Genomic DNA, 21,000 nt, shown 5'->3' on the forward strand with positions numbered 1-21,000 from the left:
ACCTAGCTCTATATCTTTGAACGGGGTATGAGAATTTACATTTTTAATAAGAAGCCAAAGTGATTCTGGGGCCTCCCTGGTGGCGCAGTGGTTGAGAGTCCGCCTGCCGATGCAGGGGATACGGGTTCGTGCCCCGGTCTGGGAGGATCCCATATGCCGCGGAGCGGCTGGGCCCGTGAGCCATGGCCACTGAGCCTGCGCGTCCGGAGCCTGTGCTCCGCAACGGGAGAGGCCACAACAGTGAGAGGCCCGCATACCGCAAAAAGAAAAAAAAAAAAAAAAAGTGATTCTGATATAGGTGGTCTGGGACTATACTGGGACATACATAATTGCCTGGTTAAATAACATAATTAATAGCTTGCTTTAATAGATATACTGAGAACTTCATACCAAAAAGAGAATGATTATTCTTTCGAAATACCATAGAGCATTCATAAAAATTATCTGGTAGACCACAAACAAAGTCTCAAAAACTTCCAAAACAACAGAAATCAAGCAGACCAATCTCTAACCATAATGTAGTAAAATTAGAAATTAACACAGAAAGATAGACAAAAACTCTCTACTTAGAACATTTGTAAAACTCTTCTAAATAAAGAGAAAAAAATCCCTAGAATCACAAACCAAAAGAAGTAAATGACAATGAAAACACTACATACACGCAAAATTTGTGAGATAAGGACAGAGCAGTATTCAGAGGGAAATTTATAGGCTTAAAATTGCTGTATTAGAAAACAAGGCTGAAAATAAGGGAATTAAGCATTTAAAGTAAGAAGCCAGGTTATGGGATGGGGGTGGGGGGAGAATCAAAGCAATAAATTAAACCAAAAAGTTTAGGGAAGGAATCAAGATAAAAGCAGAAATGAACTGAAATAGAAAACAGTAAATGAATGAATGAATGAATGACAAAATAAATAAAGTATGCATGCTCAATAGAACTGAAAGCTGGGCCTGGTGTGTCTGGGCGGTAGAGAGAGCTTTTCCTATTTTACTTAGTTTACTTCTTAATTGTTTGAATCTTTTCTAATGAGAAATCACTCATATATTAGATGTTACATAAAATGACAAAATAATGTGAAAATACCTAAGAAATTCTAAGTAGACTATAAATGCAAGAAATAAAAAAGACTATTTATTCTGGTATTGATTCAGAGATCATTTTAAATTTTCATTAAGATTGAAAAGGATGCTTTAGGAAGTCAAATACCATCCAGTATCTTCACTTACAGGGATGCTCTATTAGGTGAAAGAATTACTACATCTCTCAGTCCTGGACCTGTATTTTATGGGTATTTAGTGCTTGTTCAGCATCATTCCACACAAATCATTCATGCTCATAACTGAATTATTCCTGCTCAGCTGGCTTTGTGCTGTCTGACCTACCTGCTCAGGGACCTTCCTAATGCCGTTAGCCAGGTGGTCCTTTGGTCTGAGCTATCCAGCTGGGCATCTCTGGGTACATTCAGGATGCCATGACCCTGATGGTTCTGGGTACCAGAGGGGCTAACTCAAGTGTCACTGGAAAGGAAAAAACCTCTTCCTCTTCTCTTGTCAGGAGCTAACAAAGCTTTCATTGTCTAAATCAAAAGTTGCAAGCTGGTGGTCTGAAGACCAAATCTGGCCAGCAAGCACAATTTGTTTGGTTCATAGAAAATTGTGAATTAGTTACCAACATAAAAAAAATGGGAGAAATCGAACACAAACAAGCCCAGATACTTGGCTTCTCTTAAAATTAGAAAGCCTGGCACCACTGGGCCCCTATGATGACAGTCAGCTGAGCTGTGTAGAGACTGTTCCCTACATCCCCACTACTTTCTACCATGCCCTGACACCCAGGCCAAGTGCCATCCTTGGTACCGCCCCCCAGCCCCCCTCACTCATGTCACTTAAAATATTCATTTTAATTAGCACCCTCTGCCAGAAATCCCAATATTTCAGAATCCAAGCTATATCTCCCAAACTGACACTTCTACCCCAAGCAGCACAGAAATTCTTTGTCAGATTATGTGTCCTGATTCATAGTTTGGAAAATACTGTCATCATAATTATAACTTAGCGATGTGATAACTGAACTCAGCTATGTGTGGGCTGGCCAGGGTGCCTAATCAACCTCCTCTCTGCCACGCTAGCTCATTGATTCAATCAATCAACTACCCAATTCACTTGCTTAACAAAGATTTGCAAACTAACTCTATGCCAGGCACTTTTCTAGGGACCAGAGATACGGCAGGCAAGAGACAGCACATGTCTCTGCCATCATGAAGCTTAGATCTGGGATGGGGGGGGAAGGGTGTTTCAAGCCCTAAATATGTAACTTGCAAACAGCCTCCAGAAATGGTCCTTGGATGAGTGGAGGGCTCCATGAACTACCATGTATCCTCTCTTCTTGTGGATTTTGCAATATGGGAACACCTATAAACTCCCCCTAGGGTGTGTGATTTCAGAGCTGACAGGCACAGGAAATAATCTATCCCTTTTTGTTGTAGGGAGGAAGTGGGGCTCCAAAAGAGTGTGACTTAGCCAAGTCCCCACAGAGTTTATAGAAGAGCTCAAACTACCCTCTCCAGACTTGCTGAGTCACAGTCACTGGTTCTTTTTCCTCCCTAAAACAGGAGCCACAAGCTCCCTACATCTTCAGAAAATGTAATGCCGTGTGAAACAGCAATGGGAGACACAGTGTCAGACAACAGGAAGAGGTGAGGACTAAGGCAGAGTGAAGGCTGCATGCTCAGAATAAAAGTTTTCTAATTCCAAATATTGGTTTGGCCAAAACGTTTGTTCGGATTTTTTCCAGTTTGGCCAACCCCATAAAACAGCAACAATAATGATATAGCACAACACCAGACCAGCCAGTGAAACACACCCATGAGCTGAAGCTGGCCCTTGAGGCCACGGGTCCAAACCCTCCCCTTTGGATATACCCTCTTCCATTTATCACTATATTTCTACCCTCATCTTGAATTTAAGCATAACTTTTTCAAGTCGTAACTAATAAGAAATCCTCTCTTACATGCCGCTATTTTTTCTGAATTGTTTTCCTCAAATTTGAGACCTATTTTGAATGTGCGACGTATTTTGAATGTGACCGAAGTGAGAAAACCAAGTATGAAGAGTGCATATTCCTTTTCTTAATATAATAATGCCTTAATAATATAAAATGAATTTTCTATTTATCTAAAATTCACCCCTTTAAATAGTCAAAAACCTAAATAAAATAATTTTAAATGAAAGTATTTCTAAAATAGATAAGATTTCCTTGTCTTCTTAAAAGAGTATGTATATTAAACATAATTTAGTCTTTTCTTAATACGAATGATCAATATTCTGGATAGAAACTGATCTATAATACAGGAGATATTGCCAGGAGCTCTTATGCTTTCATATCTTTCATTTATTAAGTGACATCCTCTCTTACCCGAGTTTCCAGAAGTACAGGATATGGTTTGAAGACAAGGGAAGAGCCCCCTCTCATCCCTTTCTGGCTTTTGTGAACCTCTGGATTTTTGTTGTTATTTTATTTTGCTTTTTACTTTACAGTTATCTTAATTTTATCTGACATATGAGATTCTGACTTCCAATTTTAACATTTCTTTCTTTTATAGTCCCCAAATCAAAGCCACAAAGCCCAAATGATCTCGAAAACTTTCCTTCCATTTAAGAGAGACTCTAATCTTCAGACCTTCTGATTCAGAATCCCCAGGAGTTCATCTGTTAAAAACTGTGCTACCTCCTGTAAACAACTCTCTTGGCATAAAAATTAGACCTAAAATATGCATTTAAAAAAATACCGTGGTGGGCTTCCCTGGTGGCACAGTGGTTGAGAGTCCGCCTGCCGATGCAGGGGACACGGGTTCGTGCCCCGGTGCGGGAAGATCCCACATGCCGCGGAGCGGCTAGGCCTGTGAGCCATGGCCGCTGAGCCTGCGCGTCCGGAGCCTGTGCTCCGCAACGGGAGAGGCCACAACAGTGAGAGGCCCGCGTACCACACACACACACACACACACACACACACACACACACAAAATATATATATATATATATATATCTCCTTAGTGATTCTTTTTGTTGTTGTTGTTATTTACTTTTCCCTTTTTTTTAAACATCTTTATTAGAGTATAATTTCTTTACAATGCTATGTTAGTTTCTGCTTTATAACAAAGTGAATCAGCTATACATATACATATATCCCCATATCTCCTCCCTTTTACGTCTCCCTCCCACCCTCCCTACCCTACCCCTCTAGATGGTCACAAAGCACCGAGCTGATTTCCCTGTGCTATTCGGCTGCTTCCCACTAGCTATCTATTTTACGTTTGGTAGTGTATATATGTCCATGCCACTCTCTCACTTCGTCCCAGCTTACCCTTCCCCCTCCCCGTGTCCTCAAGTCCATTCTCTACGTCTGCATCTTTATTTCTGTCCTGCCCCTAGGTTCTTCAGAACCATTTTTTTTAGATTCCATATATATGTGTTAGCATACGGTATTTGTTTTTCTCTTTCTGACTTACTTCCCTCTGTGTGACCGACTCTAGGTCCATCCACCTCACTACAAATAACTCAATTTCGTTTGTTTTTATGGCTGAGTAATATTCCATTGTATATATATGTGCCACATCTTCTTTATCCATTCATCTGTCGATGGACCTTAGTGATTCTTGTGTATATCAAATTTTAAGATCCATGGCTCTATCTTTTCCTTATAATGGTGATTCTCAAACATTGCTGCAAATTAGTCACATGGGGTGCTTAAACAGAGAAATCATGTCTGAGTCCAAATCCAGAATCAGAATCAAAACCTCTGGATGATATGACCTGGACATTTGTGTTTCTTTTATTTAGTTAGCTTTTTACTTTTGGTTTTGAGCTAACTGTAGACAATACAGAGCCATACCATGTACCCTTCATCCAGTCTCCCCCACGGTAACATCCCGTATAACAAGAGCACAATAGCACAGTCCAGAAACTGACATCAATACAATCCTACTAAGCTTTTTAAACTAGGTCTCCTTTTTTTTTACTTTTTTCTATTTCTTCCTTTGCTGATGCTTAGCTCTACTGAAGGAGCTTATCTCCTCCTTAATGTACTGGCTTCTTAAAAACTTGGTTTGAAAAAATGTAAAACCCGTAGAAAATTTATCAGCATAGTATAATAGAAGGGTATAATGAATGCCCAAATACCCATCACCTATATTCACCAATTCTTCACCAATTCTCAGAAACCTGAGAACAGGGACCTTTTCTTACATAACCACAATATAATTACCGAACTCAGGAAATTTAACATCAGTACAGTATTATTTTCTGATATAATATGATTTTCAAATTTCATTAATTTCTCCAAACCATCCTTAAATTTAGAGCAATCCCCCCAACCTCCCAGGATCTCACATCGCATAACTGTGGTATCTCTTTAGCCCCCTTTAATCTGGAACAGCCTTTCTCTGTCTCTTATGCAACTGACATTTCTGAAGACTCCCAGCCAGTTGTTTTGTAGGCTGTCCCTCAATTTGGCTTTGTCTGGTTGTTTCCTCATTGGACTTCACTTTTGAAAAACATTTTTCATCAATGTTCCCAGCTTGGGGTTCACTGGAGAAATATTTGTCAGAGGAGAGGTCTTCTCCAGGTTGTTTAAAACAGTTAAGCAGAACCGATGGATGGCCACCTCTGAACACCTTCCTCCTAGGCAGAACATCAATGATACTCATAACAGACCCTGCCCAAAAAACAGCTCAGCGCAATTCCCGGCCTGTGATTGTTAATTTCATGGAACAAGGAGTCCTGGGGTCTGGGTTTCCAGTCTGGGCTTCTCTGAGGCCTTGGTGAGCAACATCATTTCTCATCCCTCAGTTTCCTCAAACTATAAAATGAGAATGAAAATTCCTAGCAAGTAACTTGCAGGGTTAATGAATGCAGTGACGGATGTCATACACTGCACACAGTGCTAGGTACTGAGTAAGTGCTCATTTAATGTGAGCTTTTTCTATCATTAAAGAAAATAATGGTATTAAGTCAAGCCTCTTGTGTGTTGTTTGAAATCTTCTGGTGGGTAGGCCAGAGGTTTTTTGTTAACATCCAATCCTGTTGTGATCTGTGTTGTTTTCCCAGGTGTAAATGGAGACTCTCTCGTGGAGTCTATCTTATGGCCCAGCTGCTTGGTATGGAGAAGACCCTGGCCCCTGACAGTTAGGATGTGAAAGTCCATCTTACCATTACATCCTGAATAGTTAAGAGGATCCTTTCTCTGTCTATAGCGCTTGGAGGGTTGGGGCATCCATGTACATTCAGAAGGGAGAAATTAAAATCACAGGGCATGGTGCTGATGGGAGATTTGGTATCCTAGGGGCAAGCAGAGAGAACTGGGTGTAGTAAAAGAAACTTACATCCCTGGAGATGTATGGGGTCCTCTTTCTCTCTCTTGGTCTCTATGCCTCCCTAAGTCATTCTCGCTCTTAAAGCTCATCTGATCAAACTCATCCCTGCTTTACCAACACCATTGCAGGAACACAGTTGGTAAGTGGACCAGGATTCAAACTCTGGCCACTGGGTTCAGATGGCTGAGTGAGTACTGGTGTGGTAAGATGGCCCTGGCATGTTGTTGACTAAAAACAGTGGAGCTATCAAATAGCCTGGATAGTATAATCCCACTTATGTGGAAAGAACAATAAAAGATCAAGAAAAGGGACTTCCCTGGTGGTGCAGTGGTTAAGAATCGGCCTGCCAATGCAGGGGACATGGGTTCGAGCCCTGGTCCAGGAAGATCCCACATGCCGCAGAGCAACTAAGCCTGTGCGCCACAACTACTGAGCCTGCGCTCTAGAGCTTGCAAGCCACAACTACTGAGCCCGCTCACCTAGAGCCCGTGCTCTGCAAGAGAAGCCACCGTAATGAGAAGCCCGCGTATGACGAAGAGTAGCCCCCGCTCACCGCAACTAGAGAAAGCCTGTGCACAGCAACGAAGATCCAATGCGGCCAAAAATAAATAAACAAACAAATAATTTTTTTTTTAAAGGCACTCGCTCAAAGGTTATTTATATGGTAATCTGAAACAGCAGAAGTTCCCAAGCAATAGAACTGCCCTAAAAAACGATCCCTTGGGCTTCCATGGTGGCGCAGTGGTTGAGAGTCCGCCTGCCGATGCAGGGGACGCGGGTTCATGCCCCGGTCCGGGAAGATCCCACATACCGCGGAGCGGCTGGGCCCGTGAGCCATGGCCTCTGAGCCTGCGCGTCCGGAGCCTGTGCTCCCCAACGGGAGAGGCCACGACAGTGAGAAGCCCGCGTACCGCAAAAAAAAAAAAACACCCAAAATGATCCCTCCTTTTTAAAGTCTCACCATTGAAATTAATGAAGGGTGACTGAAGGGATTTGCTGAAGAGCCCTGCCGGGGACAAAGTGGGGCGGGCTGGTCCACTGAGGGATGCTCCACCAATGATGGCACAGCCCCATAATCTACATTGTACCGACAGGTGGGTGAGCCGTCATGGACCACAGCAGAGTCCACATGTGGCAGCCCTGCTGGTGGCACACGGGTTAAGACAGGTTTTTAGTTGTTATATGTGTCAGCAAGTAACAATGACTTCAAAACACTGAATTGTAATTGTGGCCAAACATCCAGTTCACGCCACTCCAGGATCTACACAATGGAAAGAAAAACTCAGAGAAGGTATTCCAGAAGATGCTGGAGTGGGCCAGTCTTCTTCCCATCACCTGTCATGCTCTCAGGGATGGATAAGATAACGCAGAAAATACCACTCATTGGGAACAGGCCAGGACTGGAACATTCCAGATCAACTCTCTCATCTTGGATATAACTAATATATACTTTCAAGGAACATAATGAATATATGCAATTTTTAGTCTGGATGGTAATATACCCACCTATTCACAGCACTAATCTCTGGGGCAGTGGGATTAGGAGAGGACTTTTATTTTCTTTGTTATCATTTGAATTTTTAACATTGATCACGCATTGTCAGGAAAAAAGGATACCTTAATAATAGAAAAAAAATGTGTACTTTCATTCCTGGTCCTTAAATGGAGCCGAAAGCATTTAAATGGAGCCTTATTATCCATTGTAACACATACCCCAAGGCAAGCCAACATAACCCAGAGCTGGCACTTAGGCAGAACTCTCTGGAAAGAAAGAGGTGTCCTCCTTTCCCTGGAGTTGTTAAGCTACAATGGCTTACAAAACCCTATGATGACTTCTCCTCTGACTCAAAGGAGAATCCCTCACCTTTAGCGCAGCCCTCAAAGCCCGGTGCCATCTAAGCCTTGGCTACGTCTCTGGCCTCACTGCCTCTTCCTTGTCCCCTTGCTCACTCACCTCCAGCCACACTGGCCTCCCTGCTGTCCTCCCTCCTCGGGGCCTCTGCACCTGTTGCTCCCTGTGTGTGGAAGCTCTTCTCTCTCTACTCATTCCCTGGCTTCCTTGAGGCCCCTGCTCACACAGCACCTCATCAAGGGTAAGCCCCGTCCTCCCATATCACATGGCAGCCTCCGCCCACATTCTCTAGCCCCTTACTCTGCCCTAGTTCTCTTACAAGCCCCATCACCTGCTGGCATATTATGTACTTGTCTGTTTTAGCTTCAGCATCTAGATGGTGCCGGGACATGGTGGGGACTGTGGTACATGCAGCACACACTTGTCTAAGGGGACAGGTACCCCCCAGCTCCACTCGCGGTTGTCATTTAAGAATGTAATTCCTAAATCTTTCGACTTTTCAAGAGAAACCCCCAATTCAGATCTTGACATGAACTCCCCTGATTCTTAAATGTCAGCTGTAATTCACATCTTTTAAAAAGGCACAGTCAATGGGGGGTGAAGGCCAACAGAACACGCCTGCATATGCTGGTCTGTGAACTCAGAGCGCCAAGAAATTGAAGTTCACTAAGGATCTGATGGAAGGCGAAAAGGCTGGTGTGTTTCAACAGTGAAGGTCAGATGAAAAGTACACATGCGGACAGCAATTCCTTTTGCTCCATTTCAGACTGCACTTGCAAACAGTGGGAGGGGGGCTGAGTATATGTAGCCAGGCATTATTTTTCTTTCTCTGTTCAGATTGCATCTCTTAAGGCTTCTGCCTTTGCCGAAAACTGGCATGGCCATTTCACTCTTTCACTTAGCAGGAAAATAACTCTAAGGGGAAACTGACTGTGAAGGCTTACGGAGTGCCGCCTCAAGATGGGGAGAAAAAGGGAAGGAAGAAATACAATCAGGCACTCACGGTGGAGAAAATTAAGTGCGGGTGAGCAGGGAGATGCTGATTCAGAGCACGCTCACACAGGAATGCTAATGGAGCTTAATAGCTTGTGAGGGACAGGCTGCGTGGTGTTGCAGGGAGCTTGGAAGCTTGCAAAAGAAGGAATACTGTATACGTTCAATTAACAGGGGGTACCAAATGGCCAGAGGAGGAGAGGACGAGCATGCCTCTTGCTTGAAGGGCATGCACGCGTTCTGAGACAGGGGACGGGGCTAGGGTTGCAACAGACTGAACTTGGCTTCAAACCAGCCTCCCTAAGGGAAGCTGAGGGCTGTTTGCACAGACTGATCCTGAGCAGAAAACCTTTTGGTTGATTCAAAAGCGTGTGTGTGTGTGCGCGCGTGTGTGTGTGTGTCTGTCTGTCTGTGTCGTGTGGGAGGTGCGTGTTGAGGGCAATAAAGACCACGATTTTGCCTACTGTAAAAATCCCATTTCTATGGACTGTTTTTAAGGACTGTTTTTAAGTCTTTGGGTCCTTCCATAGAAAAGGACTTTTTTTTTCCAGGAAGACAGAAATTTGCAATTAACTTTAACTTTCAGATTTTTTGCAGCCGGAATGTGAAACAAAGTGATCCCCTGCTCCTTAAATCGTCCTTCCTTTACAAGCAAAGAAGGAAACACCAACATGCAATGGTGATCAGAGGAATGTTTCCTGGATGACATTCCCATCTCCTTTTTGAGTCATTTTCATTTCAGAAAAGCAGGTTTTTGGTACAGAAGGCACATGCGGAAGGAAGTCTGTCGTCCTGCGGAGGCTCTGGAATCCGCAGCCTGGGTCCATGGCTGAACAATCTCATTCTGGCAAATGGGGCAGGACGGGCTTAGCGACTTGCCTCTGCCTCCTCTAAAAGTTAGCTTGTATATAACCATGGAGATAATTTACGCACTCACTCTAATTATAAAAGCGATGCCCTTGAAATAAAATTCAACTCTCCGTCCCTACCCGTGCCTGGTCTGCCCCTCTGCCCCACCAACCTCATCGCCTTCTAACTCCCCTTGGCTCACATCATGTCCACATCATGCGCCCTTGAACAAGCCCAGCCTCAGGTCACCCATGCTCGCTGTTCCCTCCGCCTGGAATGCTTTTCCCATTGCTGGCTCCAAAGCCGGCTCCTTCTTATCCATCAAGTTTCAGCGGAAACGTCATACCTGAGAGAGGCGTTCCTTCCCTCTCTACCGTCTAATGTTCCCTCTCTCCCATGCTGTCTGATCTCCTGGCTGTCCCATCTCCCCTTTCTGTTTTTTTTTTTCCTAGAACATATCAGTACCTGAAATCGCATTATTTATTTCTTGGTTTTATTCTTTATTGTCTGTCTCTCCCTTGGGAACATGAGTTGTTAAGAATAGGCCCCTTGTCAGTTTTGTTCATTTCTGCATCTCTGGTGCCTAGGACAGAGCCTGATGCTCAAAAGTAGGGACCCAACAAATGCTTGTTGAATGGGAGACTGGGGTTGAATGGGAGACTGTTGCAATTCCAAGGGTTTCAGAAATGAAATGACAATTTGAGGAAGGGGAGTGAAACACCCCATGGTCACCCCTGTGAGTTGCTACACGGCCAGGGACTCTGAGCTACAGCTACACAGGGCCTCTGGGTGTTTCCATGTGTGGTTTCTGGTGCCGTGGCAGGAGGGGGAGGGGGCGCAGATATTCAAAATATTTAACAACAGGTTTAGGCATATAGGTGTGGACAGGCTGAGTATCAGCTCGGCTTACCTACCCTTACCTCCCTGGCCCTCACACTCTTACCCAGCTTTTAGGAACCAGGTAAATGTCACTCCCTCCAGGAAGCCTTCCTAGATACTCTCCCTCCTGGTCCCGCTATGCCCTGCCCCACCTGTCAGCTCCCTCTTGTGGTAAAGGGATTATACGCTTTTGCCTCTTTTGGGTCAGACACCAGCCTTGCTGACCTTTGGACACTGGATCCGTCCCTAGCAGAGCGTCTAGCACAAGATTTGTCTGCTTGTTAAAGTGCTAAATAAATGCGAGAGTGAAGGAAGGCAAGGGCTCGCAAAGGAATGAATAAGTAACTGTTAGAAAGCGCCCCCGCGAGCCGCTATAGCCCCGAGCTGAGGCCGGTCCTACCTGTGGACGATCCCCGGAAGCATCCTCTGCCTTGACAGTCACACCCCCACGTGCCTCACAATCTTCAGAACAGTCCAGAGGAGGCTCGATGTAGAGCCGCGGGCCAGCTTCCGTTCTGATCTGCACAGATTTCTATACACAGAAAGTCAGACTGTTTCAGATACGGTGAAACGAACCTCTTGTTTCCTCCGAGGGGCAAGCACTGTAGGGGTTCGCTGCACATGACAGCAGCCAGGTCAGGGTGCACCTGGCCCAGCATCATCCCGGGAAGCCCAGCTGGGTGGGTCACGCCACTTCCACTCAAGTCTTTACTGGTTCTTACCGCTCACAGTGTGTTCAGTAGAGTTTTTCAGTAATTTTTTTGGTTTGAAATAACTTATCGGTAGAATTTTAGTGGGTGTTAAACTTCCCCAAATGGGCTTTGTGATATAAATAAGTTTAGGAAAGCCCGGGTTTTGGGCCAGGACTTCTCAGGGCCTTTAATGGCCCCCTCACCCCCTCCTCCACACACATTGTGGATTTCCTAAAACAGAATACAGATGGAACATACTCCAAACTTTTGGGGCCATGGAAACCGTGTGGTGGGACTTCTTCCTCCTAGCACTCCCTGGATCATTCTTTAGTATACCCATCCTTTGGCCTGGTGTGGCAGCCCACAGGCCATCCCTGGAACGTCCGTTTCCCCTTTCTCTCTTGTACTGTGTCTCCAGATGTGCAAGTGATGCTCCCAGCATCCCCTGCGGCTGGGAGGGAGCAGGTGAACACGTTCTGGCCCGTGATGTGTGTGGGTGGGGGAGAGGGGCGTGTACATCTTTGACGTTGTGCCCGGAAAGGGAAGGGGAGAGCCCCGCCCTTGCCCTGCCCCGCTTCCTGACGACTGGAACGAGGAGGTGGCAGCAAGCTGCTGAGGACTGTGGGGAGGGGCGACAGCTGGAGGATGCTGGAGTGACAAAAGAGGTTGTGCTGGGGTTCCTCCGTGAACTCTCGGAGCAAGGTGACTGCCCACCGCTAACCTGTGTCAGAGACATCAACTTTCATGTTGTTTAAGCCAATATTTGGATCTCCTTGCTTTAGGAGCCAGACCTGTACCCTAAATGGTGTATACCTGGCATGTGAAGGTCTCTACAACACGGCCCCAACCAATCTTTCCCGCACTGATTCCCACACATACATTCACACACCTGACACCTGGGCCAAGCAAAATTGCTTCCTGTACCCCGAATATCTGCAGCTTTGTCAGCCCAGCATCCATTCCCCAGCCTGCAGGAAAGGTCTCCCTCATTTTCCTCCAGGCCCCATTTCCCTCCCCGACTCAGTCCACATGTGGCCCAAGGGAGGGTGGGAATGTGACTCAGGCCTGGCCAATCAGCCCATTCCATCCTTCACAATACGCCTGGCCAGCGGTTCAGAGACGGGAATGGACCTATGGCAGCCAATGACAGTAGCTCCAGGACTCCTGCTACAGCTGTCGGAGGAGGTGCTCTCTTCCTACAGGGGTGCTAAGCTGCAGGGAGGCACCCCAGGAGCTTCTGGGGACCACTGTGCCCCTTCCACAGAGATAAAGAGAGCTGAAAGAGTGAAGCAGAGTCCTGGTGGATTTGTTCAGAACCCCTGGATCCAGCCATGCCTGAAGGAAGACATCGCTGAAGCTTCCTCTCTTTTGCTTAAGCCAATGCGAATAGCGTTTATGTTGTTTGTGACACAGTCCTGACTCTCGCCTAAGCCCCAAACTCTCCCACCTCTGTGCCTTTGCTCATGCTGTTCTCCCGACCTTAAGGCCATTCTTTCAAATCTTCTCCATGTATCCAAGTCCTATCTAAACTTTGGAGACACTTCCTGACCGCCCAATAGCTATCCATGGCCCTCTCCATCCTGACTTAATGGAACCCCGATTCTATCGAGTTGGCATTGTGCCCCTTTAAGATGGTCATGTCGCTGGAGGCCCTTGCAGCTGGGAAGGCGTATGAGGCAGATGTGAGTGGCTGGAGGAGCCACTGAGGAAGCCACTATTTCCCTGTTAATCAAGACTCACTCAGGGGGGCTTCCCTGGTGGCGCAGTGGTTAAGAATCCACCTGCCAATGCAGGGGACACGGGTTCGAGCCCTGGTCTGGGAAGATCCCACATGCCATGGAGCAACTAGGCCTGTGTGCCACAACTACTGAGCCTGTGCTCTAGAGCCCACGAGCCACAACTACTGAGCCAGTGTGCCACAACTACTGAAGCCCGTGGGCCTAGAGCCCGTGCTGCGCAACAAGAGAAGCCACCGCAATGGGAAGCCCACGCACCACATCAAAGAGTAGCCCCCTCTCGCCGCAAGTAGAGAAAGCCTGTGCGCAGCAAAGAAGACCCAACGCAGCCAAAAGAAAAAAAAGACTCACTCAGGGACACAGGATTTTTGCCCTTTATCCTTCTACCCTTCTTCCTGATGGAATGTGGATGTAACATTTGGGAGCAGGGTAGCCATCTTGTGAGAATAAGAAAGAAAGCCACATGCTAAGGGTGGCAAAACCGAAGGAGCCTGGGTCCCTGGGGGCGTCATCCACCCGTCCTAGCAGCCTGGCTGCCTCCAAATGCCTTGTTCGTGTCAGAGGAAGAACCACAAGTCTTTAAGCCCCAGGGGTTCAGTGTCCATTACGTGCAGCTGAGCTGCACCCTAGTGGGTAACCCTGCTTTGGGCACTCGTCACTCTTTGTGGCTGTTTTAGAGGTGCTCACGTGTGGCTTAGGGCCTGGGTTCTAAATTCAGGCAGACGGGTTCGAGCCCTGGCACTCTGATGATTATTCCCTGTGCAGCCCTGGGCAAGTCACGGACCCTCGCTGAGCACCGGTTTCCACATCTGTCAGAGCGGCACTAGTGACAGCTCCCTCGCAGAACTGCCCTGAGGATGACTCGTGGTGATGGGCTGAGCCCTTGGCGAGGGGCTGCGATGAGCAGTGCAGCGGGCTGCACCGCTTGCCTTAGGTGGCGTCAAGTCTACACAGGGGGCCAGACCTCCCCCAAGGGTATGTTTCATCCACCACGGACCCAGGACCAGACTGCCTGGTCATCAAGCAAAGAAACCGCCGCCGGTCCAGCGTTGGCTGTGCTAGACTTGGTGAGCAAGGCTGGGGCCTGTGTGAGGCGAGCCAGGTGCCCAGGGAGCAACGTCTAAGGAGGTGTCCGCTACGGCTGAGGCTGCGCACGTGCACAAACCCGAGAGCCAGGGCCTCCTTAAATGTCACTCTGAGAGTCAGAAGAGGTCCCCCAAGCCATGTGGACTGGACCTACTTCCTAGCCGAGGGACAGTCAAGGGTGATTTAGAGCTTGCATTTCCCCTGATGCCCCAGCGTAAGAACCCTCCACCCCCGGGGTGAGATTCAGCTTCCGCACAAGCTTAGTGAAACGAGCTATTCTTTTTTTTTTTTTTTTTTTTTTTTGCTGTACGCGGGCCTCTCACTGCTGTGGCCTCTCCCGTTGCGGAGCACAGGCTCCGGACACACAGGCTCCGCGGCCATGGCTCGCGGGCCCAGCCGCTCCGCGGCATGTGGGATCTTCCGGGATCGGGGCACGAACCCGCGTCCCCTGCATCGGCAGGCGGACTCTCAACCACTGCGCCACCAGGGAAGCCCAAACGAGCTATTCTTATATCTAGATGATGAGGATGGTGAGCCTTGTTGACCCGTGGGACTCTCGTGGGTTAGGACGGAAGTTCTTTCTCATCGCGTCCACGCCGCCGGCACTCCCACCCCACCCCCTGCCGTCACCTGGGGCACCAAGTCACTTAATGCAGAGCGGGTGCCACTCCAAGAGCTTCAGGGGCATTTGCTCATTTAGTCCTCACAGCCATCCCAGGGGGAGACCGGGGCACAAGGGTGTAAGCCACGTGACCAAGGTCACACAGCTAGGAAGCCACGGACCTGGATCTGAACCCCAGCAGCGTGGCTCCAGAGGCCTTACTCGAAAACAGGGATGGGCCAGTTTCCTGTAAAGAATAAATATTTTAAGGTTTTGCCAGCCCTGTGGTCTCTGCTACAATAGTCAACTGTTCCACTGTAGCTCAGAGCAGCCCTGGACGATGCCTACATAAATGAGCATGGCTGTGTCCCCACGGCACTTGATTTACAGAAACAGGCTGTGGCCGAATTTGGCCCCGGGGCTGTAGTTTTCTGACTGACCCCAGTCCTGCACCTCGACGCTGTATTGCCCCCAACAGGCAAGTGAAAAAGAAATGTATCCAGCCTGGGCTACAGTGGCCTTTGGGGAGAACAAGGAGGGATTCAAGAATTTTCTGAGACTATTTAACACTAAAGGGGCAGGGGCTGGGCTCTAGATCATTCCAGGAAAAAGCCTTGGAGAGAGAGTGTAAGAGGCAGAAAAAGGCAGGTAGGGAGCTCCCCGTCGGAGAACCGGGAGGCAGAGGTGCACAAGGAAGGGGCCCTGGGGCACTTTTCCTCCCACGGGCGATGCCATCTTGTGGCGATGTTCGCCAGACTCCAAGTGCGCCTTGCTCTTTCTGGAACTGCACCTTCCACCCATCTTCCTTTTGGCCGTTGGCCTCGCTGCCCTGGGCTCTGGCCTCCCGTATGATGTCACTGACTCCCAGGCTTTGTCAACTCGCTCTCAGAGCATTTGTTGGCGCCAGCGGTGGGCACCACGTAGAGGGCGGGCACCACGGAATCCACAGGCCTGGGCCTTTCCAGGCCAGGAGGCTCCTGGGGGCTTTCCCGCCTTGGACCAGGATGAAGCTGTGAAGGCTTTGAAGTTCATGGCTGGGATGGGTGTTCCACAGTGTGCTCCTCCCTCCTCCCGGGAACCACTCAGTGACGTTCAAATGTTGGGAAGAAACAGTCCTAGAGCGGAGGAGGGAAGGGGGAGGGGGAACAGAGCGAGGACCACTGGGCACAGGGCCCAGGCCTGGGGTGCAGCCTGGCTCCTCCATGGGTTTCTGTTCCTTTCTCTGGAAAGGGAGGGCTGGGACGAGGATCCAGGGACCAGCAGCATTGGCCTCTTCTAGGAATTTGTGAGAAATGCAAAGTTTCAAGCCCCACCTCAGATGCAGGAATCAGAATCTGCATTTTACCAAGAACTCAGGTGATTTACACGCACATTAAAGTTGGCGAGGTGTGAGATCAGGAGGTCTGTGAGGTTTTGTGCTGGGCGCTGTTGCTTCTGCCTGTCCAGCATGCGTTCCCCTGTCTTCTGGTAAAAGTACCCTGGTTTTCTTTTGGGAAATCCTCCCTTTCCCCACTCCCAACCCAAGCATTCATGTGGAACTGCATCCAGGGGTGGGTAGAGCACATGACCCAGGCCTGGCCACTCCGAGCATTAGATCCTGCTGGCCCACGGTCTCTGGGTGATTGGTTTAGGGAAGCCAAAGAAGTGTAACAGCAGGTGAAAGAATGTAAGTTGGGAGCTGCTGGTGGCCATCTTGGTTCACCCAGGGCAACATGGAAAAAAGCAGAGTTGGGTGACGGTGAATGAGCCCTGCTACGTTGTCTGAGCACCTGGATCCAGCCATACCTGAAGTGGAAATTCCCACTGGCAAGTAAGAGAGTTGGGATTAATGCAGCTCTACTGGTCTGATCTTAATTATAAATATGAGAAGGCACTCCAGCGTTCAAGGAGAAGAGTCCATGTGTGTCTCTCTCTGTTCTGCAGCTTTTCCATCCTCCCTCCAAGGAGCTTAGCACAACTGCTCACCTCACCAAGATATCAGGAGACAGGTTTGCAATAGGCATTAAGGAACAATCAGCAAGTCCTTACCGAGTGCCAACTGCATACTAGGCTCTGGAAACATGTCAACATATAAAAAAAACTTTAAAACCAATGTCCGGGCCTCAAGGAACCCACCCAGCACACATAACGGAAAATGTGTTTATGAAGCAACATGTGACAAAATTAATGCGGTCCAGAAAGAGTGTCTAAACACTGAGTGGGTGCTGGAGAGGGAAATAAATAGTCTCTCCATCTGGCCGGCTCTCCCGCCCCAGCCCCAGGGAGGTGCCTCTACCCACATCGGGAGGAGATGGCAAGCAGCCCCGCCCATACGAGGACGCCCACCTGCTGCTGAGGAGCGCGAGGCGGCAGGTTCCAACCCAGTCCCCGGGCTCACCCGCCCGCTCCCTGTCTCCCACCTTCACGCCCTTGTGAAGATGATGCCCAAGCTTCTGGCTGGCTCCCCGCTCGGCACACTGCTTTACCCGGAGTGGGTGTTTCTAAGCGGCTGCTCTCTCCTGCCTACTTGCAAGCGCCCAGACCTGATACTCCCTTGCAGTATCGACCCTCATGCCTAAACACCCATGTTCCCGTTTGCCAGCCCAAGGCCAGCTTGTTCTGTACTCAGCCACACTCAGCCCAGTGTCATGCTCAGAGGTTTTTTTGTGTGTTGCCACCCCTCTTAGCAAAGTATTCTAAGAGGTCTGCATTAACGCTTATTATCAGTTAGAAAAAAAGAGCAAGGCTGGGGGCTGCCCTGGATGGTTGCACAGGTTGTACAGTATGTAAATGGCTCCCTCTAGAGGTGGGAGAGCTCCGAAGATACTGACAGAGCCAGCTTTGGGCTAGGGTGGGGAATAAATCGACCTTATTTGATATGTTCTTCCCGGATCTGTCTGATCTCTTACAAATAACAGCATTTGCGTTCTGACAGTCTGTGTCAAGCAAGGTCACTGTAAAGGCTGATGCTTTATGGGTTGTTTCATTTACTGTCCTCACTGCAGGGGGTTTCAAAACTCAGGAAAAAAAAAAAGAAAACAAAGGGAAGGGCCCCACACGCTTCACATTTTCACTTATGAGCTTTCCTGGAGGTGTTTAAGCTGCCTGGCCCCCAACAGGAAAGCGGATATGGCGGCAGAGCGAGGACAAAGCCTTTGCTTTAATAATTGCAGTGAACTTGCTTTCCAGGCCTTTAAGGAAAGCCCACCCCACAGTAAATTGCTGGAAGGCCAATCCCTTCACTACCAATTTACTGCTAAGAGCCGATGACGTTCATCAAATCTGACAGCATTTTGGTAAACGACGGCTCTGTTGATTAGGCCTCTGTCCACCCAAGTATTACAAGTCTGAGGAAGCCATAAATCTTAATCCACTGATAGCAGCAGAAAGATCTAAGGCCGGGAAGCAGTGGGGGGAAAAAAGGACAGCACCAACAAGAGCCATTTATCACCACCAGCCCGATCCATAGCGCAGGCGGCCACTCGGAAGCCCAGCCTAGTGTCGCCAGCTGCCTCCCTGGCTCCCCCAGCACTGGAGAGTCAGGGAAGGGTTTTACGGGTGGAGTGGTCAGCATCTCGGCCAGCATTTGGATGACTCTCTGACCTTCTGGCCCAGGTATCCTCGGGCCCGTGCACCTGCGGCAGCCCCTTCCATCAGGACAGCTCCACCCAAAAGTGCTTCCTAGTTGGTGGGCAAGACCCTAAGCTGGCAACTCTGTTCTACTGGAAGAGGCATTGGGCTTGGTCAGTGGAAAGGTAACGTGGGACTCAAGAGAGGTTAGGGGGCCGCTCAAAGAAACGGGCAAGGTGAGAAGTCGGAGGGGGCGGGGATGCAACAGGGAGGAAGTGGTGCTGGCTGGGGGCTGGCTGTGACCGCTGTGTCCCCTGCTGACCCGGCCACGGCCTGTGTGAACACACCCAGCGACTGTGTGGCCCCACCTGTCCCTTCTGCTGGGCACAGCACACAAGAGGACTGGGACAGGGCTGTGGTCCCTCTCCTGATGGGGTGGCTTTTGAGAACTGGCCACCAGTGGCCATGGAAGATTCTGCTGCCTTGACCACTCTGCCTGACCTTGGCCGCCTCCAAGGGTGGTGGTACCCATCCGAAAGGATGGAAGTAGAGAGACCGCCTTCCTCTCTATCCTTTGCACCCCCAAATCTGTCTCCGTGTACTTTCCACCATGGAGAAATGTTCTACTTTACTCCACTTCTTGGGGCCAAAGGAAGCCAATCCATTCCCTCTTCCTCTTGACAATAACAACGCAGTTGGCAAATCGAGTCTATTTACTGTCCTGCCTACAGCCTCCTCGACGAGAAGGTGGGGACCCAGTCCCTGCTCAGGGGACAGCTCTAGGGCGGGCAGGCTTTGAATCGTCTGACCTGGTCCCCACCTCCAGTCCCGGCCGACTGAGGCCTGAGTGGGCGCCTCGTCAGGCTGACCGGCAGGCCAGGCCGTGCCCAGAGTAACAAAGACGAGCTGAGAGACTCAGAAGGTCTCTCTCTTGGAAAATGTCAACAAACGAATACTGAGGGAGATAAAAACTGTGACCCGGAGAAAGCTGAAATGAGAAGGGGAAGCTGGGGGAAGGGAGCAGGTGCAAGGGTGGGGCTGGGGAAGGTTGGGAGAGAGAAAAGGCCCGTTAGGCTTACGGGGAGCCCTGCTTCAGAGCCCCCACCTGGTCCTTCTGTGTAACCGCTGCAGATGTTTCCAAAACAGGAGCCCAACACACAACTTTCCTGCTGAAAACCCTCCAGGGGAGTCCTCACATGTAAGATGATATGCAAGCTCCTTTCTGGGGTCTTCTAGACCCTCTGGCCTATGAGCCCCGACCCGCACACCAGAGCTGGCCTAGCCTGCCTCACTTACTGCTCTAACCCCAGCACCTGCAACTGTCCAGTAGATGGTCCCGGAATGAATGAAGGACTGAACAAGTGAAGGAACCCTCTGGAGTGAAGAGCCGCCCTCGGCATCTGCCTGCCTCTCAGCTGATTACAACGGTCACTGCCATCTACTGTCAGCTTCCTCTGTGCCAGGCACTGGTTGGCGCGTTCTACAACTGGTTCGCTCACTCAGTCCTCAGCAACTACCCGCTGAGGAGGGTACCATTACCAGCCCCACTTACAGATGAGAAGACAAGCCACTTATCCAGGGCCGTACAGCCAGCAACTGGTAGAGCTGAGGCTTTGAACCCAGGCTTCTGGGTTCCTGAGTCTGTGCTCTTAACCATCTGGACTTGTGTGTCACCTGCCTCCAGATGCTCCTACCTGAGGGAGCCGACAGCCCCTGCTGATGGACCGCCCGTGACACATACTATACACACATTCCTTCCCAGCAGCCCTGGGAGGCTTTATGGATGGTGAGCCCAAAGCTCAGAGAGGTCACGTGGCTGGCTCCAGGGCACACAGCTAGTAAGCTGTTTGTCTGACTCCAAAGCCCATTCCCTTCTACTCTCCAGGGGCCCAGGTTCAAATGCCCCAGTGAGTCAGGTGGGGAATGGCAAAGGGGCAAGCTGCTGGGTATAAGAGAAACAGCAGCCAGAGCACGATGACAAACTGCAACTACCACTCGGCCTCGGCGCTAGGGCTCTAAAGGGAGTGGTGGGGACCACGGCAAACAGGAGGGCTGCTCGCTGTCTAAACTGGGAACCGCCACTCGGCTGCCACTGATGGCTGCCTTCTGGGTGGCGGCCCAGCATGGAAGTCAGATCTTCCCACTTCCCTAGGCAAGGAGGAATCGAACTTTTAAAAAAATGTGTAAAATCTTTTGAATTTAAATGTTAGCAAGTGATTAAGTTTTTTTTTTTTTTTTTTGTGGTACACGGGCCTCTCACTGTTGTGGCCTCTCCCGTTGCGGAGCACAGGCTCCGGACGCGCAGGATCAGTGGCCATGGCTCACGGGCCCAGCCGCTCCGCGGCATGTGGGATCCTCCCGGACCGGGGCATGAACCCACGTCCCCTGCATC

General features: G+C 49.2%; 1 protein-coding gene across 1 annotated transcript in view; it reads right to left on the reverse strand.

The window, feature by feature from the left end:
- The window catches only part of KATNIP (katanin interacting protein), a 198,147-nt gene that overhangs the window by 112,038 nt on the left and 65,109 nt on the right, over positions 1-21,000 (reverse strand). The window contains exon 6 of the mRNA XM_082600399.1: positions 11,345-11,476. Coding sequence (XP_082456525.1) covers positions 11,345-11,476 — 132 coding nt within the window. The remainder of the gene's footprint in view (positions 1-11,344; positions 11,477-21,000) is intronic.

This window comes from Mesoplodon mirus, assembly GCF_964341445.2.
Source record: "Mesoplodon mirus genome assembly, chromosome: 15".
Lineage (NCBI taxonomy): Eukaryota > Metazoa > Chordata > Mammalia > Artiodactyla > Ziphiidae > Mesoplodon > Mesoplodon mirus.